The sequence below is a fragment of the Diaphorina citri genome, unplaced genomic scaffold (genome assembly GCF_000475195.1).
Source record: "Diaphorina citri unplaced genomic scaffold, Diaci psyllid genome assembly version 1.1 scaffold188, whole genome shotgun sequence".
NCBI classification, from domain to species: Eukaryota; Metazoa; Arthropoda; class Insecta; order Hemiptera; family Psyllidae; genus Diaphorina; species Diaphorina citri.
This window is the reverse complement of record NW_007377625.1, coordinates 134,442-160,182: the sequence shown is the minus strand read 5'-3', so window position 1 is coordinate 160,182 and position 25,741 is coordinate 134,442. Positions and strand designations below refer to the sequence as shown.

Genomic DNA, 25,741 nt, shown 5'->3' with positions numbered 1-25,741 from the left:
ACGGGGATTTACGTACAAAATCCAGTATATTGAATTTTCCGAGTGAATATCTTTCTGACATCTATGATATTGTCAGTAAGTTCGAGGCCAAATATTATCTCCCTCTGGTCGCTCTTGGCATATACCTGTTTTTTGACTTTTTTTCTATCCTAGACAGTAAAAGACAGGCCTTTCTTAGGTATCCAAATAGTAAAATAAAGAATGCCTACCCTCAGAAATCTGAAATCATGCTAGAAAGGAATGTACCTCAAAAATATTTCGAGGGTTTGAGGAAAATATTGTAAAAATCAGGGATGACATTTCCAATATTTAGGTCCTTTGTAGGTACCTACACGGTTTTCCTTAATTTGAGATACCTACCTGTAGGTATGGGTCAAATCTTCTGATCAATTGGCCAACTTCTGGACCGTTTCTTTTGAAATTTGGCTCAGTTGCCTTAATTTTTCCACCTTTGATTCAAACAAACTATGATGGAAGAATATAAGGAATTTTTAATTGTGTTAAGCATATTTAAATGCTTGTCACAAATATCGTTCCCCGATTGTTACACCTGGATAAATTTTATGATTTGACATGGACTCGAACCACCAACCTCCAGATCCAAAGTCCAACGCGTTAACAACTGCACCACTGAGGTTGGTAGATGGAAGAATATAGTTACCATCATGAAATTTTACTTGACAAAATATCCCGACTGAAAAAATTACCAAAACACTGACGAGTTTGATAAAATTGAGTCAAAATAAACTCAGTAGTTGACTCTGTCATTCACATTTAGGCTGTAGAAGTGTAAACCTACTGTAGAGGAATGCATTTCAAATTTCAATATGCCGAATCATAACGGTATGACACAGAAGCATAATAAAGAGAGAGAGAGAGAGAGAGAGAGAGAGAGAGAGAGAGAGAGCACGTTCTGTTTTATTGTTCCTCTATTTTGTCATAATGAAGATCCGGATATCACGCACTGATCAGAGAGAGAGAGAGAACCTCTACTATCCCTCTCCTTGTCTGATTTTATTTGGGCTCATACAAACAAGTCAAGTACCTAATAGTAATAATGAAAATAAAATAGGTAAATAAATAAAGGTCGAAAGTCAAATGTACCTCCTATTCTACACAATTTTACCAGTCGGTCTGGCCAGGATACGAACCGGCAACCCTCAGAACAAGAGTCAATAGTGACCTCTCGGTCACTGAGTTGCTAACCTGGCTCACACCCTCATCTATTTATCTCACCTTTTGATCACCCTGTATCAACTGCGCCACCTTTCCCTACTTTACCTCCTGTATATCACCCTCCTCTCTCCATTCTACCCTCACACCCCTACACAATGTGTTAGTAGGGCAATTGGGTGGGATTCTAAAGCAGGAGGGAGGGGGTAATATTAATTTTCGCTGAGTTTTCACAAAAGGGGGAGGAAAAACAGGTCACATTCGTACGATTTTTTTTTCCCTTTCATACGTATACGATGCGAAATGTTTCAATTTTTGCTTCTTTTGTAAATAAAATCATTGCGCTTTCAGTGTTTTTCCCTTTTTTCGACCTGTCCCTGTTCTCCCTCAGAAAGTTCGATTGCAAATTTATCCCGAGAAAGTTTGTTTACCTCGTTCTCAGAGCGTTTAGACGCGTTCTCCTGTGTTTAGATAACATTTTAATGTTTGCATAGGACAAGTTATAAAGCTCAGGGTAACTTCAGGAATTGTTACAAGGTTTCGTACCTGCCGGTTCCTACTGTTTTCTGCCTCATTGGTTGGAACGCGTCCAAATTTCAATCCTGCTATGTTGCCTTGTTACAGATACAGGATAAATGCGTCTTTCTACCCCTGATGTCGAATATCCGGCCGTTCCGTCGATAAGGTTCTGAGTGAATGGCTTATTTTCATATGGAATAGTTAGGTTGTGGGTGAATGGCTTATTTTAACATGGAAAGGTTAGGTGTTAGGTGAACGTCCTTTAGTCTAATGAAAGGACATAATCCGTCTGGGTAGGAATGTTTTGTTTCCTTTGGCTCCTTTCCTTTGTCTAAACACACGCTGATATTAAAAACAATATTTTATTCAATAGGTATTTTCTGAAGAGTTTTGGGAAGCTATTTATTTGGGTTTCCATCATCAGATCTATTCTTTTCGACACTAATTTTAACATTATGAAATCCGGTCAGGATTCCTTTTTCTCTACTCTGGAACACCTAATCCTATGACTTTGAAGAAGTCATGATGCCGATAAAATAGTAGAACTATCCCATTATCCCTAGAGAAAACAAACCCTAGATAACTTCGCTATTCCCTATAGACAAAGGCATGTTAATGTTAAGGATGTGAAGAATTAAAAGTAGGTGTGTTATCCACACACACATGTGTCCAGGGATCTCATTTACACCCTACTATTACAATGTTCTTATGTAAAACGTTAAACATTCCTACACAATCATTCCTACGGTGTCAGAGATAACGTTTTCTATGGGTATTTTTTCTACAACAATTGAAGAAGCACAGGTTCTCAGGTAGGTACTTGAAATGTTATATGCTTCATAGTTTGAACATAACAAGGAGCTTGTACAAGATTAATATTTTCATTAATGTTCAGCCCAAGTGTTTTGTTACACGAAGTATGTACGTACTTGCATAAGTGGTACCCTGCTCAACTTTCCTTTTGCTTTCTGGGTGCTTTCTTAAATATTCCTATACAAATGATACAAACTAAGGTGCCACTTTTCAGATTTTATCGCGGAGGCATTGCTTCGCGTCACTTTAGGAATTCAAGAGTAAAATTTCCCCCTGCTCTTCTGTATGCTTGAAGCAATTTTTACAAAATTTTAGCCATCACTTCGAGCTCTATCGAGCAGCCTACGACGCGTTCCTTATTTCACACAGCTACAAGCGATAGAAAGGAGCCCAAAATTTACTGCCTACTGCCTTCATCTGGAAAAATGAAAAAGCCTTCTCGTTCTGCTCCCCATCTTATATTGCAATTTTATTTTGGTTCTTTTAATGGGAAAGATAAAACGGGCCTTAATCTCGGAGTTTTTGATTGCATTTTATGGAGTCAAATAAAAGTAAAAGGCGAAAAGGAGGAGGAGAAGGAGGAGGAGGAGAAGGAGGAGGAGGAGAAGGAGGAAGAGAAGGAGGAGCAAGTCTAAAACGAGAGTATTTTCTTACTTTCCATCTATACACCGTTATACACGTCAATAAAAACCTCAACAGTTATACAACGACGTTTAATCTACAATCTATTTGAAACAAAAGAAATCAAAACGCATTTCCTCTAAAACAAAAAGGAAAAAGAGCAAAAATATTATTGAGGCTTGTTTGAGACTTCAAATACGAAATACCTACCTACCTATCTGACAAACAAAAGACAATAAAAAACTAAAACGAACAACTACTTTAATGTCTGCATAATTTTTGGCCTAGGAGCAAAAATGCATTCATAAATCATACCTAGGCAAAGAGAAATATTTGCTGGAATTCATTATTTTTTAGAGTTACGATTTTTTTTGGGTAGACATAGACGTCCCCCCTTGGAATTTCGTTATGGTGTTAATTTTTTGACATTTGGCCACATTAGTCTCTATTAAAGCAAACGCCATACCCATGGGTAATTAGCTTTACATGTGACGGCTACCTATTAACCTGACCTATTCGTAATAGGTGCCTAACTGCCCACCATCTCATCTGTGGCCGAATAGTGAAGAGTACCGACTCTTAATTCGGAGGTGTTAGGTTCAAATCCCGGCGGGGCGGAAATTTTCTGGCCAAACTTTTCCGTGTAAGCACGGGACATAAACACGCTGACAACGAAAATTAGAAAGTAAAATAAAAGAAAACGACTGATGTATGATGTCAAAAATCCCATGCTAAAAATATCCCGCCGACAAGGGAGATTTGAATGATTAATAATCACTCTCGAAAGGGAGAAATCCCACACCGAACTCGAGTAAAATGATCAATGAATGACCTGTTATCTCGTAGTAAATTCCGTAGTATTTTCGACCTTGATCCCTCTCACACAATTCACCATCTCTCTTAAATAAAATTATTATGCTGTTTTCCATGTACTGAAGTCACATTGGTATCAAAAAAGAAGAAGTGAAAATGTGTAGGTAATGTAGGTATACCTAATTCTTTATTAAAACATTGACGGATCTCTACTTGTTAAATTTTCATCAATTCAACTAAACCAAACATGATCAGTTGGTCAGTCCTTCATTCGTGTTAAAAGTGAAAAGTCAACTCCTAAATCTGTGTCACACATCACACATTTCAAATCAATATAGCACAGTCAAATGTCAAATTGGAAACTCGAAAAAAAGGTGGCTCATTTGAGGGACTTTTCAATCAATCAACGTCAATTATATTTACCTATTGTATGTTGCTCTCTAAAAGCTTTTCTCTTCCGAATAAAATATTAATATCCTTCCTACATCACACTGAACTTGATATGTAGAAGATTACGATGTAGGTAATTATTCTTTCAGGATGGATTAAAATAAATAAATAAAATAGGTATCTAATAATCAAATGTCAAAAAAAAAATAAAGAAAAGAAATAAGCTACCTACTTATTAAAAAAAATAGTTTAGTATGTAGGTAATAGAAAGTAAAAATCTGACTGAAGTTTCGAGGCAGTTTTTCTTCACGATTAGAAACAACTTTACAGCATGTATTGCACATTGCATAATCAACAGTGCACGGCGTTCATATAAATTTCATTCAAGTTCTTTCAACAGCTAAGAGATCTGATCTGCTGTTGTAAATATCTGCTGATAAGGTCAAATTTTGGAACTAATTTTTCATCCACCTACTCTAAACGCCGTTCCCACTAGTTGATCGTTCGGAAAAAGATCGTGTCGTGTGTAGTGGAAACACTTTAATGCGAAAAACAAAGAAGGTTTGGTGTGACTTTAATGTAAGGCCTCGGCTCTCATGGGTTAAAGTACATTGCTGACAGGACATTCGGAAAAACAAGCTGGGCCCGTCCCTCCGGGAATTTTTTTTTAGCCCGTAGTCCACTATACCTTTTATTATTAATAAAGGACTAGAAGGACGGACTAGAAATTCGGGCGAACCTCACGACATACCTATCGCCAAGTGGGAACGGGCTCTTAAGAAAAAAAGTAGAAACTTACTTAATTTTTCAGCTATATGAATAACACTGGACGTATCACTGTCGCTATCAGGCCAACCAGTGGGTCCTGAATAATCACTCTCACTTCTCAGATCATCTGAAGTCTCCTCCAGGATAGTTTCCAGGAACAGGAATGTCTGCTGAGTGTCTGAACCATCTGGAACACAAAATAAAATGAACTTTGTAAGTTGATTACATAATAATATTTGATGGATGCAGGAGACTCATTAAGAACATCGATGTTGAAGGGAGGATTAGCCAGGATGTTGCACAATGTCATGCATCTGCTCAAATTGATGAAAACAAAATCCTCTATCAGCTAAGCTAGTTATAAGTAATTGTATTAACTAGTTAATAGTAATAATTGTATTAACTAGCATAATAATTGTACGTGCCAATCTGCCAATACACCGAACTAATTAGTACCTACCTACTTGTCTGTGATATTCTGTGATATAATTGTGCAATTAGCGGGAATTCTTTCCATCACCTCCCTCTATCTTTAATTCACGTAATTAACTCTAAACTTTTAATTCCTACTTATCTCATAATAATACATCTTAAGTGGTGAATGTGTAACACGCTTGTATAATTCGAGTAACTTCACACAGACAAAGGTGTTCTCAACTGAACCATACGGAACCAGACTACCATGATGTAAAACTGAGAGCAGGAAAGTAGAAGGATAGCTGCACTTATGAAGGATCAGGAGAGTAGGGTTCTCTTAAGTCATATTTTTTGGTTCGATTCCTGGCGGGGGCGAAGTTCTTTCGGCTCTGTGCTTTGAGTTTGTAAAACTGAGAGCAGGAAAGTTAGCAGGAAAGTATGAAAGGAGAAGGATAGCTGCACTTATGAAGGATCAGGAGAGTAGGGTTCCCTGAAGTCATATTTTTTGGTTCGATTCCTGGCGGGGGTGAAGTTCTTTCGGCTCTGTGCTTCGAGTTTGGGGTGCACTCAGCCTCGTGAGGACAATTGAGTAGCTCCTTTTATCGAAAATACCAGTACAAACTGATCATTGAAATATGGACATTGATATCAAAAGAAGCACTTGGTAATGCCGGTGGTATTCACAAAAATTGTGAAAAGGCTCTGCTTCAATTAACACAAATAAATTCACGATTGATTTGAGGAAATGAACTTTCGTACTGTCGAGTTTGTATTGTATGGACTATGCAATTTGGACTATTCTACTGAATTACTGAGTGTGGACATCATCAACATTTCTATGAAGTCAACTGGCCAATGATCATTACTGCCAAAAAAATAAATAAATTAATTAGATATAAGAGAGAGGAGCCGACTTTAGGTAGAATCTACCTACAGAACCTGGTAGGAACTACAGCCCGATGAAAGTAAGCAAATCGTTAGAAGTGTGGGAATATCAAAATTAGGTATAACCAAGATGTAAACAATCAATCAATGTAAACAAACAAAACAGGTATTTATTCTGTCGTGAGTTAAAGCTGGTGCCACTTGAACTTAACCAAATTTTAATCACAACGAAGTTATTGGACGGTTAGCAACCTAAAGCTGTGTCCACACATAGTCGCTGGCCGTCGAAAAAACGGGTTTCTTACTCAAGATCTTGAGGTCTGTCCAAAGTTCAAACATAGTCGACCGGCCGTCGATCAACGAGGTGATCTATGTTGTCGAGGCAGTGTGGACGGTTTAAGTCGACGTCAATCGAAGGCCTTCGACTATGTGTGAACACTAGTGACAGTATCACACAGGGCTCAGGTTCTTCTATACAACTGAAAATTCCCATTGAAATTAACAAAGTATAATTTCATCAGAAGTACTTTTTTCAACACTTCATTGTCCTACAGAGATTCATCACATTAGCGAATGACAGTAAAACAAATCTCAACTCACAGCAGAACCCTCTGTCCAATCTTCTCCTCCAGAGCAAAATGTCATTCCCTATTAGTTATGGGAACCTGACATTCTCGTCGCTATGTTCTTTAACATTCAATCTCTTCAATTCTTCATACAAATAATAATATTTGGTAGTATTAGTAGATTCGTATAAGCTTGACCCAACTTTTGGGGCTGTTTGTATGCTTTTTGTGTACGCCTGTACGGGGTTCCTTCAATTCAATCTATCAATTAGCTATGGCTGACTGATTTTCTATTTTTGTTCTTGCGATAACTGCTGGAAATCTCCAATACATACCTTCATACCTACCTAGATATTAAAGGAATTTGTTGGTTTTGTTTAAAGTTACAGGCTTCTAAAGGTCTCCGAACTCCTAATTTGGGTAGTTTTAGAACTTTCATCTATGTATGTGTGTGAGGTAAGTACTTACACTACTTACTATTGTAGACTTGCCTTTAACATCCAGTGGTCAATTTGAGCTATTGAACAATTGAGATTATGAAATCCTTATTGTCACACTAGGGCAAAGTGTCATAAAAATGGTGCACCTCTAAGAAATAATAAAATATTGGTGCCAAAGTTACAACGGAAAAGGTCTTTATCGTCCCGCAATCGAAGAGAGAAGGACAGGATAGAAGAAAACCAGCCGTTCCGAGAACGAACCTTATAACTGTTTAGGATAGAAAAGGGAATTGAACCCGCGACGTAGCGCTTACAAGACATGATATCTCGGTGTAATTTTTCTCTAAAAGGTGTCTCTCATAGTTTTCCCTAAACAATTCGGACAAGCATGCATGCCCTATATTTCATAGTTCCCTCTTATTTTCTAAAAAGATACAAACACCTACGTACTTCGTACTAAGAAATATAATATCCACCCCATAACTTCCGTAAAGTTTACGTTTAATTATTTACGTCGCTGTCATGCAGACTAGGATACTTGTAAAACCACTCTCTTCTGCCCTATTTCTGTCTGTTTTCATTTTACTTTTTTCCATTATCCCATTCTGTAACAAGTCCCCCCCCCCTAACAGATAACCATTCACCTTATCACGGAGTCTAAATTGCTTTCGTTACAGTAAAGATCATGAATATGAATCATGAATAGGAGATGACTTCGAGACTAAGTCAAGGTTTTTCGTCAACATTTAAGCAAGACTTTTTACTTTCCTTATCCTATTATTGTATAAGGAAAATATGTAATGTAATCGGGTGAAACTTTCGGTGGTCAGTTTTTAGTGCCAGAGCATGTTTTGAGGTCCCTAGCTCCTACCATTTGTCTGTGTGCCTGTCTGTCTGTATCTCGTATGCCTGTCTGCCTGTCTCTAAACAAAATATCTCGAGAACGGTAAGAGCTAGAGACTTGAAATTTGTTATGTAGTCCTCAAATGTGACAAAGATGCAAGACAAAACTTTTGGTCAAGATCTGTGCAACGATTGACGCCATTTGGGTCGCTTTCTGGCGGATTTAGGAATCCGACGAATAGGATATGGAAAGTCGTGTGATGTTCACACCAGATTTTTTTTTTACGTTTAGTTCTGAGATTGAACTACCATAGTTCAATTCTCGGATTGTTAATACCAAGCTCGATCGTGATGAAGAATTCAGTGTTTTGGTATTACGTCAGCGAAAGTGCTGGCAAAATGGTCTGTTTTAACCTCTCCGGGCGAAGGGTACCCAAGATAGATCGATCTTTGTTCTGGCCTGACCGATTTCTTGATTTTGTTTTCCTGCTACTTTTCATGCCATTTGGAATTGTAAAGTGTACATGTACACACTAGCTGTATAGTACAAACTTGTTTCGGAAGAATTCAGTGTTTTGGTATTACGTCAGCGAAAGTGCTGGCAAAATGGTCTGTTTTAACCTCTCCGGGCGAAGGGTACCCAAGATAAATCGATCTTTGCTCTGGCCTGACCGATTTCTTGATTTTGTTTTTCCTGCTAAAGCTTTTCATGCCTTTTGGAATTGTAAAGTGTACATGTACACACTAGCTGTATAGTACAACCTTGTTTCAAAAATATGGACACTTTGCAACCCTTCCTTGGGCGTCCGAGGGTTGAAGATGAACCGAAAAATGGCTCGGGTTTGGAAAAAGGAAATGTAGTAGTACCTACAGCTCTTTCATACAATCCAACAATCTCTTCCTTCTCTCTTTGATTTCGGAACGATAAGACCTTAGCAGTTACAGCAGCTCCCTCCGTCAAACCTCTTAAGAAAAAAAAAAAAAACAGTAAAACAGTAAAACAGTTCTAGTAATCCTAGTACATATGGATCCTATTTAGAACAGACGTCTCCAACCAGGAAGAAACTGTATTCGCACGGTGATATTTTATGATATTTGAACATAACGGGATTCGAAACCGCATATCGTTTGCGTTAGACAAAATGGAAAAAGTCACGGATCAGTCGAATTAAAACCAAGAGGGCTTCAAGACCTGCGGTTTTTCAGAATGTCTGCCTGGGATCAAGATTAACCGGAATTATATACAGAAGACTCGTAAATAAATGAATAATACTGAACATTGTTTGATTCCCGTTCATACTGCTTCCAGGGTTAGGTGTAGGGACAAATAGCCCTGAACTCCCGTACACAAAAAGCCCACTTTGAGATTTAGGTGTAGGGGCAAAACAGCCCTAAAAGTTGGGTTAAGCTTATACGAATCTACTAGTCGAATATGACAAAAAGAGTCCCTGTACCCCAGCAGTAGGCTATTACTCGTACTATTACTGTGGTCAAATTCTCAAACAATATTGAGGATATTCCATACGTCGTGTCGCGTCGAATTGAACCCACGCCCTCCTGATTACCAGGCAAGCGTCTTTGACCACCACACCCAGGTATAGTTTACTACATCAAAAAGAAGTTAATTCACGTCCTGATATCTCCCAATTTGACATTTGAGAACAAATCCTACCACGGTGGAAATTGGAGAAGATATTTTCGATCTGTCGAAGACGAAAATTTCCTAATGTCCCTCGACAGTTTTATTTTCTGCGACAAAGTATAACATCAAATTGAATGAGACTGAATGCATGGCTATTGAATTAGTCTCATCACTGGGAAACGTCCTGAGGGATGTAGACAGTTTTGGGGAAAATCTCAAAGGATTTTTTCTCTTTTATTTTCAATTTCAATCATACCGGGGTACTTTTCAATGAAGTGATCTGCTTTAATCCTTAGTATCCTTTGAGTGTCTAGTAGATATGTCACACATGATTGGATATGTAAACATATAGGGACATTAGGGACCCACAAGCATATAGAAAAAGTTTTACCACTAACAACGAAATGCATGATATATAAAACTTTATGTGAATCTATATTAAGATATGCCATTGAAAGTTATGGATACACCTCAGAAGAAAATTTAAAGCCTATAAAATCAATGCATAAAAGAATACTCAAAGCAACATTATATAATCCTTTTACAACAAAAGAAAAACGAGAGGAAAAAATGAAATTCTATAGAATACTGAATTTCCAAAACTTGCATAAATTTGTAATGATTAGTAAACACTATTATGAAGACATACATAGAATAATATATGAAAATCCATACAATACAAGAAATACACAATACATAACACCTAATACAAGAAATAACTATGGCAAAACTACAATAAAATATCAAGTACCGAACTTGATAAATTCATTACCAAATGAACTGAGAAATATAGACAGTAAAAACAAAATGAAATTGGAGATACAAAAACACCTTTTAGAAACGAACAATGAAATTTGACATAATCAAAAAGTAGAGGAAGAAGAAGAAAATGAACAAATCATGATATGATATAAGAAACTAAAATGTTCCTGAAAAGTACAAACATTATGTACTTATATAGGAACACGATGAAATTTGTGAAGAAACGGAATAAACCTTATTATTATTATTAACACGATTTTTTTCTTCAATTTCGTAGATTCGTATAAGTTTGACCCTACTTTTGGGGCTGTTTGCAGGGTTTTTGTGTACGGGGTTCCTTCAATTCAATCTATCAATTAGCTATGTCTGACTGATTTTCTATTTTTGTTCTTGCGATAACTGCTGGAAATCTCGAATACATACCTTCATACCTACCTAGATATTAAAGGAATTTGGGTTTTGTTTAGTAACAGCAGTGGCGTAGCGTGGTCTAACTCCAAGTGTAGGGCGGACACTAATTTCTATCACAATATCAGATAGATTCTATCTAATAAGAATACAATAATTATTTAAAGTCAATATTTAAGGGTATTTGAGTGGAATTTTTGAGTGTATGGCCGCTATACACGCCCTACATGGACGCTACGCCACTGAGTAACAGGCTTCTAAAGGTCTCCGAACTCCTAATTTGGGTAGTTTTAGAACTTTCCAGGTCCTGTGGAAACAAAGTTACAAAAGCAGGGGTCTACACCTATCTACATAGAACAAAATGTGGAGTGATAAATGACACATAGGTGTTTGCATTTCCTCTTATACCTACACACAAAGCGTAGAACTTTCTAGAGAGATTATACCAAGTAATCTTAGTGGTAAGTCCTCTGCAACTTCTCTCCCTGACTCTGTCTCTAATCTCTCTCTCCTCCTCCTCCTCCTCCTCCTCTCTCTCTCTCTCTCTCCCTCCTCCTCCTCTCTCTATCTCTCTCTCCTTCTCCTCCTCCTCCTTTCTCCCTCCTCGTCCTCATTCCAGAATTAGACTCGGGAATGCCCCCTCCCTCCTCTTCCAAACCCCCTGGAAAGTCCCGTAAGGTATATTTTTCCACACAAAAGAGATTATTCTAATTTTCTCTACTTGATGGTAACAAGGAAAAACCTTATTAGCTTGAGAGGCAAATGGGCTTAACGTCTTTACGCTGAGGGATAAACGTGTGAAACGGTGACGTGCGGTTGATAGTTTGTTGAGTAACTCTACTCTTTTTATTTTTCATTTATTTATCTATTAATATGTTTTTGAGGTGTCAATTTTCTTCTGTTTCTTGCAGAGATAGGTAACTAGTTTAATGCAGTTCTTCGTTCTTCCCAACTTCGGCTCTTGTTATGTTAGATTTAGGTATTACCCAATCGGTGTAATTTTTCTCTAAAAGGTGTCTCTCATAGTTTTCCCTAAACAATTCGGACAAGCATGCATGCCCTATATTTCATAGTTCCCTTTTATTTTCTAAAAAGATACAAACACCTACGTACTTTGTACTAAGAAATGTAATATCCACCCCATAAGTTCCGTAAAGTTTACGTTTAATTATTTACGTCGCTGTCATGCAGACTAGGATACTTGTAAAACCACTCTCTTCTGCCCTATTTCTGTCTGTTTTCATTTTACTTTTTTCCATTATCCCATTCTGTAACAAGTCCCCCCCCCCTAACAGATTTCATTTTTCTTTTTTCCATTATCCCATTCTGTAACAAGTCCCCCCCCCCTAACAGATAACCATTCACCTTATCACGGAGTCTAAATTGCTTTCGTTACAGTAAAGATCATGAATGACATAGGAACAGTAGGGTCGCTATCATTATCGTTATCCTCATCATCATGAACCCCGGGGTCAGAGTTGAGGAGCTGACGTCGGCGTCTCTTCTTAGGTACCATGAGATCCCGCTCTGAACCACCCCATTCAGTATTCCTAAGGGTAGCGTCTGAAACAGAGACCAAATATTCATTGTTAGAAGAGAAATATGATAATTTATTATTATTATTGATTTCACAAAATGCCCAACACTAACAGCGGATGGTGGTAAACTGAGCCTACAGATTCGAACCTTTTACAACGGAAGCGTCTTCTGGCTCCAAATTATGTGAGTTTTGAGAAAAAGGTAAAAAGTGCCTATACCTACTTATTCCAGCGAAAGATTCATTTTGCAAAAAGATTAATATATTCTACGTAAGTTCCTACATTCACAAAGTATACCTGTATTCATGTTAGTGGACTGGAAAAGCACAATCTGAATAAATAATACCTACTCATAATTAGGTTGGGAACAAAATTACGATTTATGGTTACGGGGAAAATTTATGATTTCTTGAAAGTTTTCGAAAAACTCAAGTGGCATACAGGTGAACAATTTTACCATAGCATTTTCTCTACCCATTTCTGAAATTGGGATAGCACTTTCTATATTGTCTGAAATTGGGCTTTACCGATACAAAAGGCTTGGAGCTTGGAGCTCAGTTCCTAGAACAAATTATTAGGTACTTCTTCGATTTCGATATTTACCAGGGACTTTTCAGTTTCAGTGAATTTCAGTCTCATTTCATTTCAGCCTCAGAAAGAGGTTGTTCTATAATTAATCTCTCACCAATATGAGCTTTTTCGTCGCGGTTGCATAATTGGTGAACTACAATTTTTTGTGACAAAGTCCCTTTACTCCTGTACTGGGATTGAACCAACGCCCTCCTGTTTAAAAGGCGAGCGCCTTGACCACTACACCACCGAGGTAGGTTACGTCCAGTGCCCTACATTCGCTCCTGAATATTAAGAACTGCATACAGACAAAAATGACAAATGTCCATGCAAATCTATAACTGCAATATTGTAAGTGAAGTCAGCACTCGAAATAAGATTAAAATACGACATGATAATTTCATTACAACATTCTCCTTCAACTTTAACGTATGTATGGATTTTTCAAGTATTTTTTTCTAGAATCTTTTTTTTTTTCAAAGTTTTTGTTGGAGAAAGTTACTTTTGTTTTTAGATAAATTTTACTTGATTTAATGTTAGAAATAATCAATCATCAGAAAATAGAACATGGCTATAGAATCTATAGATAGAGTGGGATGCAGGAAATGCGCTGTAAAAGTTCGTGTGCATAGGATATTAGGCGAGAGAGGAAAAGTTTTCTCTCCCGCAGTCTCTGCACTCTGTGTATTTCTTATGGTGATTTTAGCGATCAGCAAACCCTAGATAACTTCGCTATTCCCTATAGACAAAGGCATGTTAATGTTAAGGATGTGAAGAATTAAAAGTAGGTGTGTTATCCACGCACACATGTGTCCAGGAATCTCATTTACACCCTACCATTACAATGTTCTTATCTTTCACTTAGTTTTACATGTAAAACGTTAAACATTCCTACACAATTATTCCTACGGTGTCAGAGATAACGTTTTCTATGGGTATTTTTTCTACAACAATTGAAGAAGCACAGGTTCTCAGATACTTCAAATGTTATCCACAAAACCCTAGAAAATCCCACAGAAAATTATATCCACGCGAAATTTTTCTCGCGTTCCGAACGCTAGCAATGTTCGTGTTTGTGTGAAAAGTTAAAACTTGAAAATTTCCTAATTTATTCCTGAAGCATGCGTTTCGGAAAAATGTTTCGACGAATTTTTTTTGAAAGAGAAAAGCTCGGAATTTTATACGTAAAATATTTTTTAGATGATTATTTTGCTCAGTTATTTAATTTTGAGGCTGTATTTTTAACGGTTTTGCTGGTGTTTTCAAAAATTAAAAGTGTAAATAAGTGTGCAAAATTTCTTACCTTCACAGCTTCTTGGTTTTCCTTGTCAAGTAGAAATTCCATAGACTTGGCCCGATAGTCTGTATGAGGTGTCAGCGTGCTGGTCGGATGTTTGCTTTTCGGTTTTCGGTCATTGTCGAGATTTAGAAGACTTTGAGCTTTCTTGGTGGTGATTTCCGAGTCCAGATCCGTTTCTAGGATGCCATCATGGTCGTTACACTCGGCAGACATACTACTACTGACTTGATACTGCGGATACACAGGACTAGGACGTCTGCGCGAGCTAGGGGGTAGCGGGGGCTTACTAGCGGGATGCAAGGGGATGATCTTCGTATCTTCCACATTTCTTGTTTCGCCTGGAACACTCACATTCACATTGTTCTCTGGTTTCTTACTCACGGCGTTTTTCTTATCATCTTTCCGCTTCGAATGATTTGATCTGCCACTCAGTCGCTTGAAGGAAAACCTTTGGAAGAACTCACCGAACTTGCTCAAGTGTTTGGGCGATTTATTTTCTTCACGCTCAAGATTCCTCTGATAGGAATCCATCGTATTATACGACGGTCGCGAGGCAACTGAGTTCTCTTCATTTGCATCAACATTAACACATTTGATATCCATATGACCTTCCTTCTCCTCCTCTTCACAATGAAATAGTTTTTTAACCATTGCATCTACAGAAGAAGGGGAATAGTAATCCTTGGCAAGAGTGTCACTATGAACGATAGCCATACCATCCTTCCACTTTACTTCCGACACAACAGGGCTGAAGTGAACCTTACTGTTATTATTGTTATGATTAGTGCCACCGTTACTCAATGCGTTCGAACTGAGGTTAACGAAACTAGTGGTTATCTGAACACGATTACTTTTTGACGAGCAAACACTGGTTCGACTCGCGTGGATATCACTTTCACTTTCGAAATTAATTCGTTTTAACGAATAGGTTTTAGAAAGACACGACACGGAATCTGTATGGTACAGATGATCACTTGGTAGGAACTCGTCGTCATAATGGTGTAAGTTGGGCGTACTTCGGATCGGGATTCTAGACGTCATGTTGGGAATGTGGTCTGTGTTACATTGCTCATTCTCAATCTCATTCTCACTGCAGTCTTCTTCATCGCTCTCCTCCTCGTGCAAGTCAGGGGCACTTTGCCAGCTGTGGCTAAACTTGGATTCATCTTCTTCCCCTTCCTCTTCAGCCTCTTCTATTTTTACTTCTGTATTTGTATTTGTAGTAGCAGCAGCAGCAGCGATCATGTTGGGAATGTGGTCTGTGTTACATTGCTCATTCTCAATCTCATTCTCACTGCAGTCTTCTTCATCGCTCTCCTCCTCGTGCAAATCAGGGGCACTTTGCCAGCTGTGGCTAAACTTGGATTCATCTTCTTCCCCTTCCTCTTCAGCCTCTTCTATTTTTACGTCTGTATTTGTATTTGTAGTAGCAGCAGCAGCGGCGGCGGCGTTTACTTCATTCTCTACTTCTTCCTCTCTGTCTTGTTCGGTTTCATTCATAATGTCTCCCTGGCTGTCTACTCGCTCCTTGTCTGTCTCCGCGCTGAAGAGAGAGAAGGAACTGAACTCACCATTAGGGAATGCTGTGCTTGTATGATCACCAAATCCGCTGTCCTCACTAAGATTCTCAACAGATCGTTTTGGTCGAACTGTCTCTTCGGATTTGTTCGAGTGTTGACAAGACATTTCCGTGAGACATTCGACCGTCTTGTAGATACCGCGTGGGGTAGGGATTGGTTCTGTGGTCTCTGGTTCTACATACAAGGCGTTGTTACTCAAACTTTGTGACAGGAGGAGACCCTGGTTCTTGTCTGCCTGACTATTCTGACTTGCTGTCAAGCTGTCAAAGCTCCGATAGGATTTCAGTCCGCATTATTATTATTATTATTATTATTATTATTATGCTATCCAAATAATCCAATCCCCTCATAGGCATGTGCATGTACCAAAACCGAACTTATCAAAATTACATGGAATGAGTAGGTGCCACGTACCTATGTGTGTAGGTATAATAATGTTTTATTATTATCATTATTATTTTACTAAAGTTAATCTTGGAAGGTAATAAAACACCTTGGTTCGATAGTTTCAGAAACTTGTGCATTACTCATGTACACTGTACAAGTGTACATGTACATTACTCTCTTTCAGTTGAAAGTAAAAAAAAAAACAGATGCAAGATAGAGATTATGTTATGAATTATGAATAGTATTATTCTGACGCGTGGGAGAGAGAGAGAGAGAGAGAGAGAGAGAGAGAGAGTGAGAGAGAGAGAGAGAGAGAGAAAAGAGAGAGAGAGAGAGAGAGAGAAATGCAACTAAAAATTTGGCACTGTACCTACATGTTTGTTTTTATTATTGTTTAATTTTTTATTGTTTTCTGTATTTCTGGGACTAATAATCCTAATAAATAATTAATTTTATGGTTTTTTAATTACCTTCCGGGAAATTTAAAACAATTACGAATCCAAATTGGGAGCTTTAATTTATGCATGATTTATTGATTTACTGCCACATGCGGTAAAATAATAACAATAATAAATAAAAAATCTAGTAAAGGTAGTCAATAAAACAATGCAAAAACACAGTTTTGATAAATTTCCAATTCTTCAGTCCGCTGTTATTTGACTTCAAACTTCGCGAAGAATAAGAGCGGCTAAGGGCATCATCGGAACTGTCAGATGTACTTCTGTTATCGTCAAGACTGTCAGAGGAGGAGAACCTCCAGTGGTAATTGCTATTATAAGTAGCCATAGCAAAAGGCTCGGAATTCAGTCCGCTGTTATTTGACTTCAAACTTCGCGAAGAATAAGAGCGGCTAAGGGCATCATCGGAACTGTCAGATGTACTTCTGTTATTGTCAAGACTGTCAGAGGAGGAGAACCTCCAGTGGTAATTGCTATTATAAGTAGCCATAGCAAAAGGCTCGGAGGTTGCGGAAGTTTTGAACACGGTCTCACATTGTCTCTCTAGAGTTTCGAACTGTAAGAGGCTGGAAGATCGTGACATAGGAACAGTAGGGTCGCTATCATTATCGTTATCCTCATCATCATGAACCCCGGGGTCAGAGTTGAGGAGCTGACGTCGGCGTCGCTTCTTAGGTACCATGAGATCCCGCTCAGAACCACCCCATTCAGTATTCCTAAGGGTAGCGTCTGAAACAGAGACCAAATATTCATTGTTAGAAGAGAAATATGATAATTTATTATTATTGATTTCACAAAATGCCCAACACTAACAGCGGATGGTGGTAAAGTGAGCCTACAGATTCGAACCTTTTACAACGGAAGCGTCTTCTGGTTCCAAATTATGTGAGTTTTGAGAAAAAGGTAAAAAGTTGTTAGAGGTGGCTATACTTATTCCAGCGAAAGATTCATTTTGCAAAAAGATTAATATATTCTACGTAAGTCTCTACATTCACAAAGTATACCTGTATTCATGTTAGTGGACTGGAAAAGCACAATCTGAATAAATAATAGATACCTACTCATAGTTAGGTTGGGAACAAAATTACGATTTATGGGTACGGGGAAAATTTATGATTTCTTGAAAGTTTTCGAAAAGCTCAAGTGGCATACAGGTGAACAATTTTACCATAGCATTTTCTGTACCCATTTCTGAAATTGGGATAGCATTTTCTATATTGTCTGAAATTGGGCTTTACCGATACAAAAGGCTTGGAGCTGAAACAAAATCTTCTATCAGCTAGCTAGTTAATAGTAATTGTATATTAACTAGCATAATAGTAATTGTATTAACTAGTTAATAGTAATTGTATTAACTAGCATAATAGTAATTGTATTAACTATAGCATAATAGTAATTGTATTAACTAGCATATAATAGTAATTGTATTAACTAGCATAGTAATTGTACGTACCAATACACCAAACTAATTAGTTTAGTACCTACACTAGTCTGTGATATTCTGTGATATAATTGTGCAATTAGCGGGAATTCTTTCCATCACCTCCCTCTATCTTTAATTCACGTAATTAACTCTAAACTTTTAATTCCTACTTATCTCATAATAATACATCTTAAGTGGTGAATGTGTAACACGCTTGTATGATTCGAGTAACTTCACACAGACAAAGGTGTTCTCAACTGAACCATACGGAACCAGACTACCATGATGTAAAACTAAGAGGAGGAAAATTAGCAGGAAAGTATGAAAGTAGAAGGATAGCTGCAGCTGCACTGCACTTATGAAGGATCAGGAAAGTAGGATTTCCTGAAGACCTGAAGTCATATTTTTTGGTTTGATTCCTGGCGGGGGCGAAGTTCTTTCGGCTCTGTGCTTTTATTTTTTGGTTCGATTCCTGGCGGGGGTGAAGTTCTTTCGGCTCTGTGCTTCGAGTTTGGGGTGCACTCAGCCTCGTGAGGACAATTGAGTAGCTCCTTTTATCGAAAATACCAGTACAAACTGATCATTGAAATATGGACATTGATATCAAAAGAAGCACTTGGTAATGCCGGTGGTATTCACAAAAATTGTGAAAAGGCTCTGCTTCAATTAACACAAATAAATTCACGATTGATTTGAGGAAATGAACTTTTGTACTGTCGAGTTTGCGGAGTTTGTATTGTATGGACTATGCAATTTGGATTATTCTACTAAATTACTGAGTGTGGACATCATCAACATTTCTATGAAGTCAACTGGCCAATGATCATTACTACCAAAAAATAAAATTAATTAGATATAAGAGAGAGGAGCAACAATAGGTCCAGGGGCTAATGACAATCGAAGTCGTGCCCCTTTTAAAATAAATTTATAAACAATAGGTCCAGGTCAAATCGGTTAAATATCATCACCAGAAAGTAAAATGTTACAAACAAGATCTTGCATAAGAGTCTGTTAAATTAATTCAGTACATTTTTTCCTGCCTACACCATTCCCTGAGATCACAATCACTCTATTGTGTTTGTTTAACACAATTTTGAGAACTGAAAACAGGTAGGTGTCGATTTCTGGTGGGTACCTACCGAGTAATAGGTACATAACTTCTTGTTTTACTGCTCAAGGAAAATATGAGTTATTTTAAATACCTAACAATATTTAGGGTTTTTTCTTATGTGAACGTAACCCGTTATGCATAGCTCAAATAACTCAAATTATTAATTTTACCTACTGACATAATAAATGCATAAAATTATTATGGCAATCCGTGGTTAACTAAATCATCTCGAAAGAAAAGAAAGAAGAAGAAGAAGAAGAAGAAGAAGAAGAAGAAGAAGAACTTCTTCAAGAAAAAATAAGAAGAAAACTATATTTAATCCTGGCCTGATTTAAAAGAATTGAACATTTCTAGTGAGCTTTCACTCAAAGATACAACGCAGAATAGAGGAGATAAAAAAAGTTTAATTATAAGTTCACTCAGTCAACTGAGATATTTGGGTTATACCTTTCTCCAAGTTTGTATTAGCTGCAACTTAGCCACCAGCAACTTATAGTACCAAGCAGTGAATAAAGAATTTGCTATCAGAGAGTTTAAAGATTTGTTTACAAGTCGGTAGAAGCGAGGAACAAGAGAAGAATATACTGATCGGAGCGAGTAACAAAAGATTAAATTATTAACATATCTCATCACTGGGAAACGTCCTGAGGGATGTAGACAGTTTTGGGGAAAATCTCAAAGGATTTTTTCTCTTTTATTTTCAATTTCAATCATACCGGGGTACTTTTCAATGAAGTGATCTGCTTTAATCCTTAGTATCCTTTGAGTGTCTAGTAGATATGTCACACATGATTGGATATGTAAACATATAGGGACATTAGGGACCCACCTGAGTTCATGAGGATATCAAACAAATAAATAAAGTGCACAAAACATTTCACCAATTGAAGATCACTATAATAATAATGATAGGTGACTAATACAAAACATTCCACCAAAATATACTCAAAAATAATAACTAGGTAAATACAAGATATTTCACTAAAGAAACTCTCTAAAAATGATGACTTAATACAAAATATTTCACCAAAGAAACTCACTAAAAATAATGACCTATTCACCAAACTAGAAATAATAATGCTTAACACATTATGTTTATCGACTTTAGGTAGAATCTACCTACAGAACCTGGTAGGAACTACAGCCCGATGAAAGTAAGCAAATCGTTAGAAGTGTGGGAATATCAATTAGGTATAACCAAGATGTAAACAATCAATCAATGTAAACAAACAAAACAGGTATTTATTCTGTTTAGAGTTAAAGCTGGTACCACTTGAACTTAACCAAATTTTAATCACAACGAAGTTATTGGACGGTTAGCAACTTAAAGCTGTGTCTACACATAGTCGACGGCCGTCGATCGACGAGGTGATCTATGTTGTCGAGGCAGTGTGGACGGTGTAAGTCGACGTCAATCGAAGGCCTTCGACTATGTGTGGACACTAGTGACAGTATCACACAGGGCTCAGGTTCTTCTATACAACTGAAAGTTCCCAATGAAATTGACAAAGTATAAGTTCATCAGAAGTACTTTTTTCAACACTTCATTGTCCTACAGAGATTCATCACATTAGCGAATGACAGTAAAACAAATCTCAACTCACAGCAGAACCCTCTGTCCAATCTTCTCCTCCAGAGCAAAATGTCATTCCCAATTGGTTATGGGAACCTGACATTCTCGTCGCAACGTTCTTTAACATTCAATCTCTTCAATTCTTCATACAAATAATAATATTTGGTAGTATTGCAAATATCTATGTATGTGTGTGAGGTAAGTACTTACACTACTTACTATTGTAGACTTGCCTTTAACATCCAGTGGTCAATTTGAGCTATTGAAAAATTGAGATTATGAAATCCTTATTGTCACACTAGGGCAAAGTGTCATAAAAATGGTGCACCTCAAAGAAATAATAAAATTATGGTGCCAAAGTTACAACAGAAAAAGGCCTTATCGTCTCGCAATCGAAGAGAGAAGGACAGGATAGGAGAAAGCCAGCCGTTCCGAGAACGAACCTTATCTGTTTAGGATAGAAAAGGGAATTGAACCCGCGACCTAGCGCTTACAAGACATGATATCTTCCAAGCTAACTCGGCTGACATTTTTTTTGGTAAAAAAAGTGTCCACTTTGTTTTCTAGATAATGAGGTTGGTTTGAAAGGTCTGCTATTAATAGAGGACTAAGAAAGATTGGAACCAGTTGTATACCTTCTGCCATAGACTACAACACCTATTAGTAAGGAGGTAGCCAAGTATGTCCGGACATTAGAAGGCGAATTAAAAAATAGATAAATGAAATACCTGGATAAAAAATGTAAAGAGAAAAGAAACATTACCGTATGTCCGGACATTAGAAGGCGAATTAAAAAATAGATAAATGAAATACCTGGATAAAAAATGTAAAGAGAAAAGAAACATTACCTACTTAATGAATACACGACAAATGACTGTTTCGCTATTAGTCTCTTTTACTATGGTGGTAATTTTATTGTAAATACCCATTTCAAAGAGATTGGTGCATTCAAGTTTTATTTATCTTAAGAACTTTCTTCTCTTAATCGACTGCTGACTTTTCAGTCCAATTCTTAATCTTCATACAAACCGCACATTTAGAAATGTTCACTGTTCATGTAGAAATGTTTGAAGATCTTTGATCGTTCTTCCGACGAACTCCAAGCACAGAACCGAAAAAACTTCGACTTCGTCGGGAATCGAACCCAGGACTTCCGGCGTGAAACCCACTCAGCCAAGGAGACTACGCCACTGAAAAGATCTTATCTTAGATCGTAATCAGATATCTGCATAGGATGTGTCATGTAAAATAGAAAATATAAGGTCATACCCGTTCTCATATTGCCACAGTAATGACTTTAGTGCTAGTGTGTACGTGGTATTTAGCCACAATATATGTTTGACAATGTGGGTTGAATCTAATTAATGCGCAGACAGAGTTCATGATTGGTACTCACTCGCTTAATTTACGCCCACATAATATTTTTTTTTTTTTTTTTTTTTTTTTTTTTTTTTTTCATATTAGAACCGAAGACCGAATGAAAAAGAGAATGAAGGATGAAAATCAATCAAGAACTTTCCAGAGCTCTTTACAGTTTACGTGCATTTTCTGCTAATTCTATAATTATTTGTTTACATCCAACAACACGTAGGTATTAGGTACTGACTATCTATTACATAGGTAGGTACCTATACATAATATTATAGGCAGTTCCTCTTATTTCCTAGGTAATCACAAACCCTACCTATGTTACAAGTGAAGCCAGCAAAGTGTTTCATCCTACGCTGTTTCATATTGACTACTTACTATTTCATCAGACTCGTACCTATTGCTACTCACTTGCATAGAAGCTATACTCACTTGCATGGTAGCTACTGCTACTCACTTGCATGGTAGTAGCTACTGCTACTCACTTGCATGGTAGTAGCTACTGCTACTCACTTGCATAGAACCTATACTCACTTGCATGGTAGCTACTGCTACTCACTTGCATGGTAGTAGCTACTGCTACTCACTTGCATGGTAGCTACCTACTCACTTGCATGGAATTTTCTAATGCGTTTACTTTAACTGCATTACAATATGCCGATGAAAACTGGACATCTAGAGATGTGTCCACACATAGTCGATCGACGTCTACTGAAACCATACACTGCCTCGACAATATAGATTCACCTCGTCGATCGACAAAGTCGACTATGTGTGGACACAGCTAAACAGTTAATTACATTACCTACAGATACGCGGAGGTAATGTAAGGTAGGTAATGGAAAGTAAAAGAAATGTATTTTCATCGATACTGAATAGATGACTAAGCCTTAACTTTTTTCGCTTTCTATAGCCTGAATATAAAATCTATGTATGCACGTATAGGTACCATTTTATGGAGCGTAGGAAATATCAAATATCTACATACATGACTGTATTCTATAAGTACCTATGTATTTGTACGTAGGTATATACAGTATGTCTCAGAAGTCCTGTAAGGTACCCCTTTATCTTTTGGGGGGCTAGGAAATTTTGAATTCTGATTGATCCTAGGATTAGGATAGGGCACATGAACACCAAGTGGTCACAATCGGCCACATCTGAGAGTAGAACCTGCTTTTTGACGCTACCACTTGATGGGCCATATACCCTTTCCCAGTCCTAGGATCAATCAGAATTGAAAAATTCCTGGCCATTCAAAAGATAAAGGGCTACCTTACAGAACTTCTGGGACACACAGTATACAAGAGGAAATATAATCAGCAAAATTGAAATGGCGAGTAGGTAAGTAGGTATCGTTTTCTACCTCGATATCCATAAAGTTAGGTATTACAGAAATACGTATTTCAAATGGGGACAAGATCACTGAAGAGGTCAAAAAGTTAGTTTTATCCCAGCTAGAGTTGGAAAATAAGGGACACCGACTATTCATAATTTAATTGTTACCAAATTGAAATTTCGAGACAATTTTCAGTGGAAAATTCACGCTCGGGGAAATTTTCGGACTAAAACGGTCTGTAAAGTGACAAGATATTCCTGGCTTCATTTTATCATCCCTGTTGATGGTTTTATTCCTAGTCTGTTAAACTCCTTGGATTAGATAGCTACCAATGGGGAGGTAGGAGATGGATAGTTTTCCTATCATCTTAATAACCTATTTCAGGGTCCGTACGGTACGGGTTCAGGGTCCGTAATACGGTACGGGTTCAGGGTCCGTACGGTACGGGGTCCCGAAGAGTCCGAAGACCTATCGGGAAAAATAAAATCAAATGAATAAATTTCTGTTGATTTCGAACATCGTTGCCAAATTTTATCGAAATCGAACTAACTGTGCGGGAGCTATAGTGAAGCGGACAGACAAACTAAACGTAAAATCGTCGAGTTAAAATGTATCTCTGCACTTCTTTCGTTCTATTATGTTACCTATAGGTACTTACGTCTTTCCCCCCCCCCTCGCTGAAATCCTGAATACGGACCTGGGCGGGAGAGAAGCAGAGAAGGGGAAGGAGAAGCAGAGAACGGGGAAGAGAGAGGAGAACTGGTGGGAGGAGGAGAAAGTGGAGAGAAGACAGGGGAGGGGGATAAAAGGCGAAAAGTGAGGAGTTAGTAGAGAAGAGAAAGAGGGAGGTAGGGAATAGGGAGAACAAATGAGAGAAGGGAGAGGGAGGAGGAGAGAGAGAGAGAAAGGGAGAGAGATACAGAAGTACGGAATATAGATAGAACAAAAGAGAGGGGGAGAGAGAAAGAGGAGAGAGAGAGAGAGAGAGAGAGAGAGAGAGAGAGAGAGAGAGAAGGAAAATAAGGAAGGAGAGGGATTGTCAAGCGGCAAGCACAAGAGATTAATATGACATTATTAATTAATGCTCTTAATAGTCTTAATACCTAGATTATCCTAATAACAAACTATATTAACTATAGCAACAATGTATCCTAACCTAGTCTAACCTAATCTTGCCTAAACTACTGCTGATGCTGCATCAATTAATCTCGTGGAAAACTCAAAATGGACTAGAAAACTCAAAATTTTAATAATACCTACCTACCTATTGCCAATCTAGTTAGCCAGGAGGGTTGACAGTGAGATCGATACAAAAACACAACCTTCCCCCCACCCAACATCCAGGGGACTGCAAGAAAGGTTCAGGAGGCAACAAGCCCCCAGGTACGGGCTAGTCCCATTCTCTGCAGATGATGATGATAATGTTCGCCAGCCAGGTGGGTAGCCCGTCTGCCTTGTAAGCCCTAGGTCGCGGGTTCATTGTGAACCTGTCACAGGTCAAACCTGTGCACTTCGCGAATTGCGGAGTTATTTCTGGAATCTAAACAAGGGTGCGTAATCCGATTTCTGCTGCGAATAGGTACAGAAGATTCGACCTAGTAAATACTAGTAATAGTAAAAACCTAGTAAACAGATTTGTAGTTCTTAACTATACGTAGGGAATGATGGACTATAATAGAGGGCAATGTCTACGTGACGATTATTTAAGGTATGTAGCATCTTTAATTAACCGAGTACCTACCAAAACCGGACTAATTATAAAATAGCATTCTACCTAAGTTGGGTATGCTATACCTATGGCAAATGCAACCAGCATATATTGTCAAAATAAATATTAGGACCTTGACTTATTAGACTAGATATTTAGTATAAAGAATTAGTTCTTAATTGTATCCAACATAATTAATGCCATTACAATAGCTGTGATATCTGAATTTATGGAGTACCCAAGTTGTAAAGTTGCTTTCAGGAAAGCCCCCCTGATCGAAACAATAGATAAGGAAGTAAAAATAATAAAATAGAATAATATTATCA

General features: G+C 37.7%; 1 protein-coding gene across 1 annotated transcript in view; it reads right to left on the bottom strand.

The window, feature by feature from the left end:
* The window catches only part of LOC103505666, a 98,045-nt gene that overhangs the window by 46,082 nt on the left and 26,222 nt on the right, over positions 1–25,741 (bottom strand). Inside the window, exons 3-4 of the mRNA XM_026820951.1 lie at positions 17,086–17,622; positions 14,472–16,339 (exon numbers count right to left, since the gene is read on the bottom strand). Coding sequence (XP_026676752.1) covers positions 14,472–16,339; positions 17,086–17,622 — 2,405 coding nt within the window. The remainder of the gene's footprint in view (positions 1–14,471; positions 16,340–17,085; positions 17,623–25,741) is intronic.